The 15,397-nt window shown below is 38.4% G+C and overlaps 1 protein-coding gene across 9 annotated transcripts in view; it reads right to left on the bottom strand.

Annotated features, from left to right (window-relative positions):
• The window catches only part of SETD2 (SET domain containing 2, histone lysine methyltransferase), a 149,628-nt gene that overhangs the window by 74,279 nt on the left and 59,952 nt on the right, over nt 1-15,397 (bottom strand). For all 9 annotated transcript variants that reach the window (XR_004182169.1, XR_004182168.1, XR_002520401.2 and 6 more), the window contains exons 7-9: nt 13,137-13,214; nt 11,306-11,403; nt 7,661-7,787 (exon numbers count right to left, since the gene is read on the bottom strand). Coding sequence is in view for 5 of the 9 variants with exons in the window: in XM_031663393.1 (XP_031519253.1) it covers nt 7,661-7,787; nt 11,306-11,403; nt 13,137-13,214 (303 nt within the window). In the remaining 4 variants the exon portion in view is untranslated. The remainder of the gene's footprint in view (nt 1-7,660; nt 7,788-11,305; nt 11,404-13,136; nt 13,215-15,397) is intronic.

Raw genomic sequence — 15,397 nt, 5'->3', positions numbered from 1 at the left:
CTTGATCTCCTGACCTTGTGATCTGCACGCCTCAGCTTCCCAAAGTGCTAGGATTATAGGCGTGAGCCACCGTGCCCAGCCCAAAGTGGAATTTGAGAATAATTTGTGCAGCAATAACAGAATCAAATTTAGACAAGCTAGAGACTAAGGAGAAGACATACAGATAGCATTAAAACTTAGCAGGAAATGATAAAAGTCTACAATGAAATGATTCAGAGAAAAGCAAAACTAAAAGGAAAGAATCTTAAGAAAATTTTCTACTACTTTTTCTTTTACTTAACTAGCTATTTATACCTTAATGTAATTTCAGGCAAGGCACTGAACATTTTTATTTCATACTGTACTCGAAAATTCTGGTAAAGAATAAGAATGAGAAAATATAAAGTGCTGCCTGAGAGAGGCTGTAGAAACTCAAAACCATTTTTCTTTCTAAAATGTACATTTAAGGCTCATTCTTTTTCATTTCCAATACTATTTAAGTTTCTGAGTAAATACATGAACAGAAAAACCAATTTAAAGTTGTCCTAATCCAAGAAAGACAATTTCATTAAAGATATCTTTTCCTTGCATATCCTAAAAGTAAGCTTTCCTGGGTCCCAAATTCTATGGTATTAGAAGAGTTCAAGGGCTTTAAAATTCTACTTTCCCCCTCAACTGTAACAGCCACAACACTGCTTTTGACAGAGTTTTGAGATGTAAATAAAACAGGACTAAAAAACGAGGTATTTTTAGCCAGGTACAGTGGCTCACACCTGTAATCCCAGCATTTGGGAGGCCAGGGCAGGCAGATCATCTGAGGCCAGGAGTTTGGGACCAGCATGGCAAACATGGTAAAACCCCATCTCTACTAAAAATGCAAAAATTAGGCCAGGCACGGTGGCTCACGCCTGTAATCCCAGCACTTTGGGAGGCCGAGGTGGGTGGATCACCTGAGGTCAGGAGTTCAAGACCAGCCTGGCCAACATGGTGAAACCCAGTCTCTACTAAAAATACAACAATTAGCCGGGCATGATGGCAGGTGCCTATAATCACAGCTACTTGGGAGGCTGTGGCAGGAGAATCACTTGAACGCGGGAGGCAGAGGTTGCAGTAAGCCAAGATCATGCCACCACACTCTAGCCTGGGCAATAGAGCAAGACTTGTCATCATAAATAAATAAAATAAAATAAAATAAAAATTAGCCAGGTGTGGTGATGCACACCTGTAATCCCAGCTGTTCAGATGGCTGAGACAAGAGAATCACTTGAACTTGGGAGGCGGATGTTGCAATGAGCTAAGATCATGCCACAGCACTCCAGCCTGGGCAACAGAGCAAAATACTCTGTCTTTAGGGAAAAAAAAAAAAAAAGATGTATTTTCTTTTTAAAATTAGGTATGTTATGACTGTTTAAAACTCTGAGATAAAGCTAAATTATGTTACTTACATTCATTCAATAACATTTATTGAATAGATATTGTAATAAGGCATTTCCAGGATATAAAGAAAATAACGTTCTAACTAAAGAAAAAGAAACAGTAAAAATGCAGAAACTGCAGTATAAATTAATTTTTGCAAACAAAATAAAGACGAATAACCCTTGAACAGCCATCAGTGGTTGTACTATAACACACATACACATAAATGCATGCCAATTCCAGTGGTGATAATACAGCTCCCCTAATTTTGGGTGCTCAAGCATAGCAATCAATTGTGCAGTAACTTTTAGGGTACCTGGGAGAGACAGGTGGGAAGACTGAGTTTGTCTCCCTTCCTTTCAATTAAATTACATTTACTAAAAGTACTAGATTTTATGTATGGGTCAACATCATCCAAGAATATGAGGTAAGTAACTAAAAGTAAACATAAATGTAAGAATGATTAGGGTATATTTTTAAAATACTGATAATTGGAAAATTATATCTTAAATATATTTATATGTTTAAATATAATTAATTTATATAGAGTAAATATATATTTACTCTATATAGTGCATATATATGCACAATTCTACAGTACTTGAAAATTTATTGAGTACCTAATCATTGCAAAATATTATTTTTTACTACTTGAATATTTTTGGCACTAAGAGGTCTAAGTAGCATTTTAAATACTTCTTGATGGAATACAACATACAGTATGCAGTGTACATATATATACAGAAAAATATATAAACAATTAGTAAACAGGTTTAATAAACAGGTGAGCAACACCCATATAGCCACCATCCAGGTAAATTTAAAAACAGAATACTGCCAACATTCCTGCAGTGCCCCATGTACCTACCCCTTCCTAGTTATAACAGCAACTCTTCCTGTGCTTTAGAGATAACTTATCCTAATATTTTAAGAAATGGGCCTTCAATTTTCTTGATAGGTTTACTATCCACATGCAAATTCCTAAATATTAAAATTTCTTTTTTTTTTTTTTTAGTGATAGAAGCTAACTTTATTTGAAATGAAAGGTTCACTCTTGTCCTTGCTCCCTTATTACTTTAATTTTACTTTAAGTTCTGGGATACATGTGCAAGAACACACAGGTTTGTTACATAGGTATATAAAATTGTATCTATTTTTCATCTTTATAGAAATGAAATCATACTGGACAAAATATTTTGTCATGCTTCTTTCACTCAAACTTACATTTTAAGAGTTATCCATGTTATTGTATGCAGCTAGTTTATTTTCATGACTATTTCTTTTATAATTTATCCTTTTTTTTTTTTTGAGACTGAGCCTCACTCTGTTGCCCAGGCTGGGGTGCAGTGGCATCATGTCGGCTCACTGCAACCTCCATCTCCTGGGTTCAAGCAATTCTCCTGCCTCAGCCTCCCGAGTAGCTGGAATTACAGGCACCCACCACCACACATGGTTAATTTTTATATTTGTAGTAGAGACGGGGTTTCATCATGTTGGCCAGGCTGGTCTCAAACTCCTGACCTCAGATGACCCGCCCGCCTCGGCCTCCCAAAGTGCTGGGATTACAGGCGTGAGCCATCACCCCTGGCTCATTCTTATGTTAATAGATATTTGAGTAATTTCTACTTTTTGATATTATAAGCAATGCTGTTGTGACTTCTAATATACATTATAGCTAGGCTCTCTGCTTATACACCCAGGAACTGCTGGCTCATATGGCATATGTTCTTTCAACTTCAGTAAATAATGTTAAAGTATTTTCAAAAGTGGTTGTCCCCCATTTACACTCCCCACCGACAGTGTATGAGATCTGTTGTTATTATGTATCATGGAACTTAATTTTTATCAATCTGGTGAGAGTAATTTTAATTTGCACTCCCAGATTACTAATAAGGTTGAACAGCTTTCCATGTTTATTGGCTATTTGAATTAGTAAAGTGTCTCTGGAAGTTGTCTATTTTTCTTTTGTGCTGGCTGTTCTTTTCTTATTAATAGGATACTGGTTACACTCATTATGCATATTCTGGATAGTAGTATTCATTTGTTATGAGTTGAAAGTAAGTATTTCCTCTCACTCAGGTGGCTTTTCACCCTCTTTATTACATAAATCATTATTAATTTATTTCAAAAACTCAAACAATAGAGACTAAGGGAAGTTTCAGACTATTTTCTGTTCGTACCATAAATTACAAATAACATCAGGTCATAGTAGGGACTCATTATACTTCCATCAAGTAAGTAAGTACCAAGTGTGTGACATAGCCAAAGAAGATAATCACCTGTCCTGGAAGAGCTTATAGTTTCGTTAAGGAGATAAGCTATATTCAGACGCAATCATAAGAACAAGGATAAAAAATGTTTAGCAATCAAGGGGTAGCATGAGGGATGTGGATTACAGTGCAATCATTATTAACATCTTCTTGTCAACAGTTTATACATGCAAAACTGCATTCTGAACTGCTAGCTACCTTGTCCTTTCTATGGCATCCTTTACCCAAAGAAATTCCCAAGGCTCAATCTTGTGAGTTCAAACAGTTGAATTCTGTGATTCTACTTCTGTGATTCTGCTCAACTGTAACTGACCAAAACTCAGAATCTAGGCATGCAAAAAAGGAATTTCCGCAGGAGATAATCCAAGTGAAATTAAAAGTAGAGTTAACCTCTGCATTAGAGTCAAGGGCAAATGATCTTTCACATCATTCTAGGAACCTAGGTTCATTCTGGGTCATTCTGGGTTTATCTGGGCAAAGTTTCATGTAAAACATCATTGTTCGTTCCAGAATAACTTCAAATTTGTATCTGGAGCAACCAATGACTGTAGCCTACGGAATGACTTGATACAAGTTACCTCTAATTCAGTCCGTAGGCACCAACACCTATCCTGAAATTGACACACTATTACCTGAATACAAACAAACAACCAATGACAGAAATATCTAGTCCTTAGCTCCTCGGAGTTATCCTTAAATCTTCTCAGAAAGGTAAAAAGTCACCTAACGGAAGTATGATGCAGATATAATACCACCTCTTAATCTATAATAAGGTCACTTCTCATCAATAAATTAATTTTAAAATGTGTTTATTCCATAAGTTTTGAAAATAGGAAATAGCCATTGGAAAGTTTTTTTTTTTTTTTTTTTAGATAGAGTTTTGCTCTGTAGCCTAGGCTGGAGTGCAGTGGTGTGATCTTGGCTCACTGCAACCTCTGCCTCCTAGGTTCAAGCAATTCTCCTGCCTCAGCCTCCAGAGTAGCTGGGACTACAGGTACCCACCACCACGCCCAGCAAATTTTTTATTTTTAGTAGAGACAGGGTTTCACCATGTTGGCCAGGCTGGTCTTGAACTCTTGACCTTGTGATCCTCCTGGCTCAGCCTCCCAAATCCCACGCCTGTTGGGATTACAGGCGTGAGCCACCACGCCTGGCCTGGAAAGTTTTTATGGAGATACTAGTTTAGGTCAACATGTTTAATAACTATTTTGTGGTTGCTCTGGTAAACCACCAATTATATGAAACAAGAGTTAACAACAAAACCAATTTAATGGAGTTTAAAGAAAAATGTCCTGTAGTCAAGTAAAGAAAGCTAACAGACTAGGTATGACCCAGTGACTACACTTCCACAGATAAATCTTAAAGAAACATGTGCAAAAGAGACATGTGCAAAGATATTAACTTTGAAATTAAGAGCAAAGGCCGGGCGCGGTGGCTCACACCTGTAATCCCAGCACTTTGGGAGGCCGAGACGGGCTGATCATGAGGTCAGGAGATCGAGACCATCCTGGCTAACATGGTGAAACCCTGTCTCTACTAAAAAACACAAAAAAATTAGCCGGGCATGGTGGCAGTTGCCTGTAGTCCCAGCTACTCGAGAGGCTGAGGCAGGAGGATGGCGTGAACCCGGGAGGTGGAGCTTGCAGTGAGCCAAGATCATGCCACTGCACTCTAGCCTGGGCTACAGAGCGAGACTCCGTCTCAAAAAAAAAAAAAAAAAGATACTAAGAGCAAAAATTGGAAATATATAAGTATTCATATTCATCAGTAGGAAAATATGTCAATAAACTGCTATATGACGAAAAAATTTCAAATGACCATCATGCAGAAGTTGAGGAAAAAAAAGAAAAACATTACAGCAGTTGGAAACAAATGTTCATCTACATATATGAATTCAGATCAAATTAAAAAATAAGAGTAAAAAAATACACACAAATACATATATACTACATCGTTTCTTCTTCTTTCTTTTTTTCTTAATAGAGATGAGGTCTTGCTATATTGCCTAGGCTGGTCTCGCACTCCTGGGCTCAAGCTATCCTGCTGCCTTGGCCTCCCAAAGTGCTGGGATTATAAGCAAGAGCCACCACGCCCAACCATATTTTACCATTTCTAAAAACTTTTAAAACGTTACACGAAACAATTCAATATGTTCCAAAACACAGAAGCATTTATTGTTATGGCCATAGTTGCCTCAGAGGTAGGAGGGGACTGCACTGTACAGTTTGACTGTAGTTTAACACAATGGTTAAGAGCAGAGACAAGATGCTGGATTGGAGTTCATTTCCATCACCTAGTTGGGTGACACTATAATCTCTCTGTGCCTTAGTGTGTTCTTATCTGTAACAAAGGAAAAATCATTACCTAATTTATAAGCTTATTGTGAGAACACATCTCACTTAAGCTTATATGTGATGTGAGCTAATACATCAAGTGCTTAGAAAAGTGCTTGGCATAAAGTTACACTATATATGCTAAATAAAAAGAGGGCTGAAGGCTGGGTGTGGTAGCTCATGTCTGTAATCCCAGCACTTTGGGAGGCCAAGGCGAGAGGATCACTTGAGCCCGGGAGTTTGAAGCTGCAGTGAGCTATGAATGCATCACTGAATTCCAGTCTAAGCAACAGAGTGAGACTTTGCCTCAAAAAAAAGAAAGGAAAAAAAAAGGGCTGGCACTGTGGCTCATGCCTGTAATCCCAGCACTTTGGGAGACCAAGGTGGGAGGATCACTTGAGCCAGGAGTTCGAGGCTGCAGTAAGCTGTGATCACACTACTGTACTCTGGCCTGTGGAACAGTGCGAGACCTTGTCTCAAAAAAACCAAAGCCAAACCATTTGAAAATGTATACATTTTTTAAAAGAGAGAGAAAGAAAGAGCTAAAGAACACATGACATTCTAATGCATTTGTTCATGATGGGTGGTGCAAATATAGGTGTTTGTTATATAAACTGTCCTTTTCTGCTTTTTCTAAATGGACCTTTCCAATGCTTTTTATTATCTGTATCTTCTTACAGAATTCAGATTCTTAATACTTAATTCCCTCAAATTAATTTGTGCTTAACTGATGTTACCTTTTAACCATTATACTCTTATCACCTCCCTCATGTCTTCTTCTATCTCCCCATCTAAACAGAAAAATTGCTGTCATCTATAGTTCTTATGAGTACTAAGTTCCTGAAAAGTCCAGGAATAAGCTAACTACAAAAGAATCACAAGGGGATTTTCTCAGCCCTTCCACTAAGATTCACAGGTCTAGGGACTGGCCCAAAAATGTGCATTTTTACTATGGATCCAGCCAAGTGGTTCTAAAGAAAGTGATCCGAGGATCACACTTTTGAAAAACAGTGCTCTAGCAAAGGGATCCTCGAAAAAGGGAGGAGAATATTTTTTTAAACACAAAGTCCTTTTCGCAGTTGATAGTCCCCTTAGTTAACAGGATACTCCCCACCAAGAACCCCATCCCCATCCCAGGAGTACACTCAGGCAAGACGGGGTACAAAATAAAGCTATCAACTGCTGTTTCATTAAATAAAAAGAGCATCTGTGACTACTCCTGTTTCAGCCTTAGGTTACCTATTTCCTCTCAAAACTTTTCTCATACTCAAAAGAGGGTTTTCAGAGATTTGAAGAACACTCAAAGTTTAGAGTACCAAACAAAGACAAACCAATAACAAGGGATTAGAAATGTACAGCAGACATAGTGAGCTATCAGGGAGAAAAGATATGTTTTACTTGTACTTAGGAGTTTTAAAGAATCTGAAAAACTATTAGTCCAGGTGTTTTCAATAATACTTTAATAGTTCTCAGTACCCAATTCCAATCTCTATGAATCTGAAATAAAAATAGCAACTGCATCTCTTCTGGTAACAACTCATCTGATCTTGGATTTCTCTAGTGGCTGGTGGCAGTAGTATGACTTTATAACCTTCAATCAGAAAAGCCACCTCGCTTTTTAAATTTTTTAATGTGAAAATTGAAAGAAGAATGCAAACTTACTGAATCCTTCTTACGGGATCGTTCCTTCTTCATTTTCCCTCCTGCTGCTCTGATGCTGACTCTGTTTTCTCCTCCCAGGTAACCCCGGCAATTGGCTGATCCACAGAAACATTTCTGGGCTTCTTTTCTGTTCAAAGAGCATAGGAAAGAAGTCAGCTATGTGGAAGTAAACCATACAAAACTATTGGCAATAAAACAATTACACACAAAAGTCATACCAGTCTAAAGGAAATCAAAACAAAACAAAAACCATAACTTGAAGAGATTCCAACAAGTCTGCTATTACTAATAGAAACGTCTGAAAACTCCTTTTTAAAAATATTCATTATTTTTTCAATCATCTTTCTTTGGGAGGACAAAACTAGCCAAGAAATAAACAATCTTTCCATTTTATGAGAATACCTACTAATAGGAAAATAAGAAATCATATACATACATGGATTAAGAACAAAATTGCTTCAATAGTTCAGAGAACTATTACTTATATGTAAATGTTTAATTGGCACATAGAACAAACATGCATTAGTATAAGCAGATATAAAATGATTAATATAGGATACTTAAAAGGAAACATTTGATTATTAAAAGATGGCTAGGCACAGTGGCTCACAACTGTAATCCCAGTACTTTGGGAGGCAGGAGTTTGAGACCAGCCTGGTCAACATGGTGAAACCTCATCTCTACTAGAAATTAAAAAATTAGCCAGGCATTGTGGCACATGGCTGTAATCCCAGCAACTCAGGAGGCTGAGGCAAGAAAATCGCTTGAACCTGGGAGGCAAAGGTTGCAGCAAGCCCAAATCATGCCACCACACTCCAGCCTGGGCAACACGGCAAGACCCTGTCTCAAAAAAAAAAAAAAAAAAAGTAATCATCACGTAAGGATGAGGCACTATAATAACAAATACAGAAAAAAATAAATGTAGCCATGGAGGTAAGGAAGAATGGTGGGAAAGAATACAGGCCTAAGTTTACAGGGGCCTGGAAGAAACCACGTCTGGCATTTATCAGTGATCAGAGCTACCTGAGGAAAACATTGAGTATTCTAGGCCGAGCACAGTGGCTCATGTCTGTAATCCCAGCACTTTAGGAGGCCAAGGCGGGTAGATCACTTGAGGCCAGGAGTTTGAGACCAGCCTGGCCAACATGGTGAAACCCCATTTCTATTAAAAACACAAAAATTAGTTGGGCGTGGTGGCGCACACCTGTAATCCCAGCTACTCAAGAGGCTGAGGCACGAGAATTGTTTGAATCCAGGAGGCAGAGGTTGCAGTGAGCGGAGATCGCACCACCATACTCCAGCCTGGGCGACAGAGTGAGACGCTGTCTCAAAAAAAAAAAAAAAAAAAAAAATTGAGTATTCTAATAGTAAACTGATAGATTTAGGATGTGATAGTAGCAATTAGAGGGATAAAAATGAATTGTTCAATAAGTAGAGCAGGAATTCCCAAACAGCACTTCATTTCCACTTTTCTTTCCCTCAGAGAGAACAATACAAGCACAGAGGCAAAAACATGGAGCCCAACACAGAACCTGGTCTGCATTCATGCCCTGAATATCTGACAAGAGAAGCAGACAGAATCGGAAACAACCATCTGACATTTGTCCTAGATTATAATCAGATCATCAGTTTCAGAGTTCACTATGTTTAAGACATGAAGCATGTATGAAACAATGTGAAGGAGTATGTAAAAGACCTTCAATGCCAGAAGTCTGGTAACTGTCACCAGACTGAACAGTGTACAGGAATTAAAACCTCATCATATGGTAGCATTAAAAGAATTAAAATATTCAGGGAACTCTGCAGCTGTGTGCTTTTCTAGCATAAACACCAAAAGCTACTAATTGATATAGGTATAATCTGAAAAAAATAAAATAAAAACTTTTAGGGTTTTGTGCCTTACAATTTCCAATATTTTAACTGTACTGGTTTCTTAATAATCAGAAAGTATCTTGTATAGGTCACTGATCCTCAAGACCCAAAGAAGATAGATTGTTTCAAAGGTAATGTTGTGTTCTTTCATTATGAGGCACGCATTAGTTGTCTTTTTCTGATATTGGTGGCCACTAATGACCACTGTTTAAGACCCATACCTTACTAAGTGTTGCAAAATGGTGATATTTTTACTACTTAATTTAGTTTTATGTTTTTGTTTTTTGAGACAGGGTCTTGAGCTATGGCCCAGGCTGGAGTGTAGTAGCAAGGTCATGCCTCCCTGCAGCCTCCATGTCCTAGGCTCAAGTGATCCTCCCACCTCACCCTCCTGAGTAGCTGGGACTATAAGTGTGCACCACCACAGCTCACCCTACTACTACATTTATTAACTGGAATACCTGTACAAAGAAGAACTTCCTCTCATCAACTATTTGGTTTAACCTAAAGCAGAAGTCACTTGAGAAAAGCAGAATACATGTTTAAATGCTTAATTTTTTTTCCTTTTCTAAACTAGTCTTCAAAGTCATGAATTGGTTGACTAATATAGCTTTTTTTGTTGTTTTGTTTTTCGTTTTGTTTTTTTCAAAACAGAGTCTTGCTCTGTTGCCCAGGCTGGAGTGCAGTGGCACGATCTCAAGCAATTCTCTTGCCTCAGCCTCCGGAGTAGCTAGGATTACAGGCATGTGCCACCACACCCAGCTACTTTTTATATTCTTAGTAGAAACGGGTTTCACCATGTGGCTAGGCTGGTCTCGAACTCCCGACATCATGATCTGCTCGCCTCGGCCTCTCAAAGTGCTGGGATTACAGGCGTGAGCCACTACACCCGGCCCTAATGTAATTTTTGGGGTTTTGTTTGTTTGTTTTTCTTTTTTTAAGACGGAATCACTCTGTCACCCAGGCTGGAGTGCAACAGTGCGATTTCGGCTCATTGCAACCTCCACCTCCCAGGTTCAAACTATCCCAGAGTAGCTGGGATTATAAGTGTGCGCCCAGCTAAATTTTGTATTTTCAGTACAGATGGAATTTCACCATGTTGGCCAGGCTCAAACTCCTGACCTCGTGATCTGCCCGCCTCAGCCTACCAAAGTGCTGAGATTACAGGCATAACCCACCGCAACCAGCCTGTAGTTTTATTTTTAAATAGTCATTGGAACACAGGGATTTTACATAATATACTTCAAACCTCCTCAGTATCTTTATTAATGCTTCAGTGTTAATAAGAACTCCCACACTTTTTGTTTAGGCAGTCTTTGCTACTGCATCGGTTACTGTTTTTAGGAAACAGAACTAGGTAACCAATTATATTTAAGAGTACAAAATGGTACAGATGAAATAGACTGGTTATGAGTTGATAACTTTTAATGCTGACCAATGGATACAGAGTAATTTATAATACTGTACTATTCTCTTCAGACGCACAGAGTTGGCATGTCTATAATAAAGTTTTTCAGAATTACATAAGAAATATAATTATACAAATAGATAGTATGAGGCTGAGGAGAAAATTATATAGTTCCTGTACAACATCCCTTAAGGGTCAGAAGTGTCACACATTAGAAAAACACACAAAACCAAAACAATATCTTATAGACAAGAGTTGAGAGTAAATATAACTTTTAAGTAATTCATATTAAAGTTTTATATCCTTATATCTAAACAGCCTATTTCTCCAACAGAAGCAGCAAAACTAGTAGAAACAATACTTACCCATATCTCTGGAACTGATAGTCAAATGTTAACTCTGAGCCTGAAGGAACCAGTTTGGTGGTAAAAAACCCAACCCTCAGTTGTCCGTTCACAGTCCACTGAGATGATGTTTGAAAACAAAAGAAATTAGTAACTTATTAGTGTGTGTGTGTGCATGTATATAAAGATCATCATCATCTGCCTTAATTATGCAAATGGGTCTTTAGGCAATGAAGGTTTTCCCAAATAGCACACGGAGAATTTTTTCTTTAAAAGAACTAAAATATTTAAGTGTAACTCTCATTTAATGGACTACCAGATTGGATATATCTCTAACGTGTCTCTAATAAAAAAGAAAAAACGTAATTGCTATTTTATCTTAACATTTCCATACAGTAAAGATTCACTTGTACTAAAAATTGGCAAATAGAGGATGCTTGTGTCACTGAGTATCAAAGCCAAGTCTATATTAACATATGTTAAAAGTAACCATGTTGTAAGATAAGATGAGATATAGAAACTAGGAAACACTGATCTCAAACGTTTAGTTCCATGAAGCGGTGGTCATCTGGCTGAGTATAGTGAAAGGGACATCAGAACAGATGTCCCATAAGACTCAAGAATTAAAATAGGGGCAGATACACAGGAGGCAGATCTTTTAGTTCCAAAACATGTAAGCAAGTCAAGGACTGTGGAGTGCTGATCCAGACAATTTGCACATGTTATTAATGAAAACTCCAGACTTGCAGAGATTAAGGGACACTGTACAGTGGGATTCTCACAGCTAGACATGAGCTCTGGCAGAACTATAACCAAAACCTAGGTTGAATGATTCCACAGTAGGTTCCCCTTTTTGTTATACAACTTGGCTCTTAGAAGAGCCATGCATAAAATCTATTAGTGTATAGATCAAAGGGCAAAAAATACCCAAGACTCAAAAGCACTATTTCAACATGAGAGGAAATCAATGACATACATTTGCAGAGCGGGTTCATAGCTTTAACCTAAAAAAGTTACAATCCCAGCTGGGCGCGGAGGCTCATGCCTGTAATCTCAGCACTTTGGGAGGCCGACAGGGGTGGATCGCTTGAGGCCAGGAGTTCGAGACCAGCCTGGCCAACATGGCAAAACCCCATCTCTACTAAAAAATACTAAAAAAATTAGCCAGACGTGATGGCACGCACGTGTAAATCCCAGCTACTTGGGAGGCTGAGACAGAAGAATCACGTGAATCCAGGAGGCGGAGGTTGCAGTGAGCCGAGATCATGTCACTGCGCTCCAGCCTGGGCGAAAAAAAAAAACAAAGATACAATCCCTCTCAATGTCAGTTGTTCAGTCCCTCATGAGTGTTACTAAAAGTCAAATATTGCACCTAGATAAGACCTGATAAAGAATCCAAATACACACTGAACTTTCAAAATTAAAATTTAGTTTTATATTTTGGCACCATTAAAATAATATCTAAAATAATTACGGGCAAGGAGAGGTTACAACTAAATGCAATGCGAGTTCTTGGATTGGATCTTGGACCAGAAAAACAACAGCTGTCAAAATTTGAATAAGGTCTTTATGTTACTTAATAGTATTCCCTGGATCTGATCCTTTTATTATGGTTACATATGATGTTAACATTGGGAAAGCTAGGTGAAGACTGATATGGGTGTAGTCAATACTATTTTTCCAACATTCCTAGAAATCTAAACTTATTTCAAAATAAAATCTTAAATAATAAAACAGAATAGGAAAAAGGTACTAAAAAATTCATGAGTACCTTAGATATGAGATCTAAAATTAATGGTCAGAACAATAATCGTGAACAAATACCTCAAACTCTAAATCCACCTCAACTTACTTTTTGGGTTTCACAGTTTGGTTCACAGCTGTGATTCATGAAACGAGAGCAATTTCCTTTTTGAGTGGCATCTATTATCTGGGAGAAGAGGATCATTTAAGAATTAAAAAAAATACCTTAAATATTCATGCAATTACCCCCAAAACTACATACATGTCTTATGCATCAATTAAAAAAAAAGATTGGGCTGCAAAACCTAACCAGTTAAGGCAGGACAGTGAGGCCTCCTGACTACTAGCTTCATAGTCTTTCCATGTAAACAGCTCAGTTTCCATTATTTCTAACTGAAGACAGATGACACTGTAAATTAAATTAACCCATTGAATCAAAAAAAATTTACACATTTTACAAAGGAAAAGCATGAAGACAAATGTAAGATGCATGCAATGCACACGCACACACACATACACACTCCCTTACCCCCACTTTGCCCTTGCTTCAGAGAATTGTCACACTACTTCACATTTCAAAGCGACAAATACCTAACTAATGCTTTTGGAAGATCTGCTAATTATAAACTTTGGCCCATAGGCAAAATTATCTTTATCAATGTCTCTCCCATTTATCCTTAGCCATTTCTTATATTCTATTACATCCCAATCTCACTGCATGGTATAATACTTCACTTTAAAGTGTGGGTTTGTCACAATGCCCTAGGTCTCAACCTTGAGTGTGTATCCAAATCCCATGGAGAGTTTGTTAAAACTTGCTGAACCCACCCCTAGGGTTAAACTAAATAGCTCTAGGGTTAGATCCCTAGAATTTACATTTCCACACTGAATACAGAGGCAGATATATGAGAATCAAACTGAATTCTATTAAGCCAGACATTAAAAAGATTTATAAAAATGTAAAGCGATGCAACTCTTTTCACTAAAAAAAAAAAAAAAAAAAATTTAAATAATTATTTTCCAAGGCCAGGCACAGTGGTTTATGCCTGTAATCCCAGCGCTTTGGGAAGTTGAGGCAGGAAGACTGCTTCAGGTCAGAAGTTTGAGACCAGCCTGGGCAACACAGCAAGACCCTGTCTCTAAAAAAATTTAAAAATAAGCCAGGCATAGTGGCATGTGCCTGTAGTTCCAGCACCTCAGAAGACTGAGTTGGGGGGACTGCTTGAGCCCAGCAGTTCAAGGCTGCAGTGAGCTATCATCATGCCACCAATCCCCAGGCTGGGCTGTAACAGAGCAAGACCCTGACTTTAAAAAAAAAAAAAAAAAGGCCAGGCACGGTGGCTCAAGCCTGTAATCCCAGCACTTTGGGAGACCAAGACGGGCGGATCACGAGGTCAGGAGATCGAGACCATCCCAACATGGGCTAACATGGTGAAACCCCGTCTCCACTAAAAAATACAAAAAACTAGCCGGGCGAGGTGGCGGGCGCCTGTAGTCCCAGCTACTCGGGAGGCTGAAGCAGGAGAATGGCGTGAACCCGGGAGGCGGAGCTTGCAGTGGGCTGAGATCCGGCCACTGCACTCCAGCCTGGGCTACAGAGCGAGACTCCGTCTCAAAAAAAAAAAAAAAAAAAAAAGTTATTTTTTTATAATACCATGTTATTTGTATTGATAAGTAATGGGCTTACTATTATTACAGTTAAGTTCCCACTTAAAGTCATCAACAGGTTCTTTGAAACTGCAACTTACAAAAGCAAAACAACATACAAGAAAATCAATTTTACCATAGGCTAACTGATATTAAACAATAGTTAAGTTCCTATGGCATATTTCTGGCCACAAAACATCAACAAAAACTTCTCAATAAAGATCAAAATGGGCTGGGTTTAGTGGCTCACGCCTGTAATCTCAACACTCTGGGAGGCCAATCTGGGCCAACACTCAAGTGATCCTCTGTTTCAGCCTTCGGTCTGAGCCTTTGGAGCAGCTGGAACTAGATGCATGCAAAACCATGCCTGGTTAATTTTTTTTTAGTTTTTGTAGAGATGAGGTCTCACTATGTTGCCCAGGTTGGCCTCTTTTGGCCTCAAATGATTCTCTCACTTGGCCCTAATGTAGTTTTAAATAGACATTCTAAATTTCTCAGTTGTAATTTGTAATATGATTAAATATAAGTAATTATAACCCACATAACCTATAAGCAAAAGCACTTTGAGGCCAGGCATGGTGGCTCACACCTATAATACCAGTACTTTGGGAGGCTGAGGCACGTGGATTGCTTGAGTCCAGGAGTTCAAGACCAGCCTGGCCAACATGGCAAAACCCCGTCTCTACTAAAAATACAAAAATTAGCTGGGCATGATGGTGTATG

Source organism: Papio anubis, chromosome 2 (assembly GCF_008728515.1).
Source record: "Papio anubis isolate 15944 chromosome 2, Panubis1.0, whole genome shotgun sequence".
NCBI classification, from domain to species: domain Eukaryota; kingdom Metazoa; phylum Chordata; class Mammalia; order Primates; family Cercopithecidae; genus Papio; species Papio anubis.
Note: the sequence above shows the minus strand (reverse complement) of the source record. Positions and strands in the feature narration are given on the sequence as shown.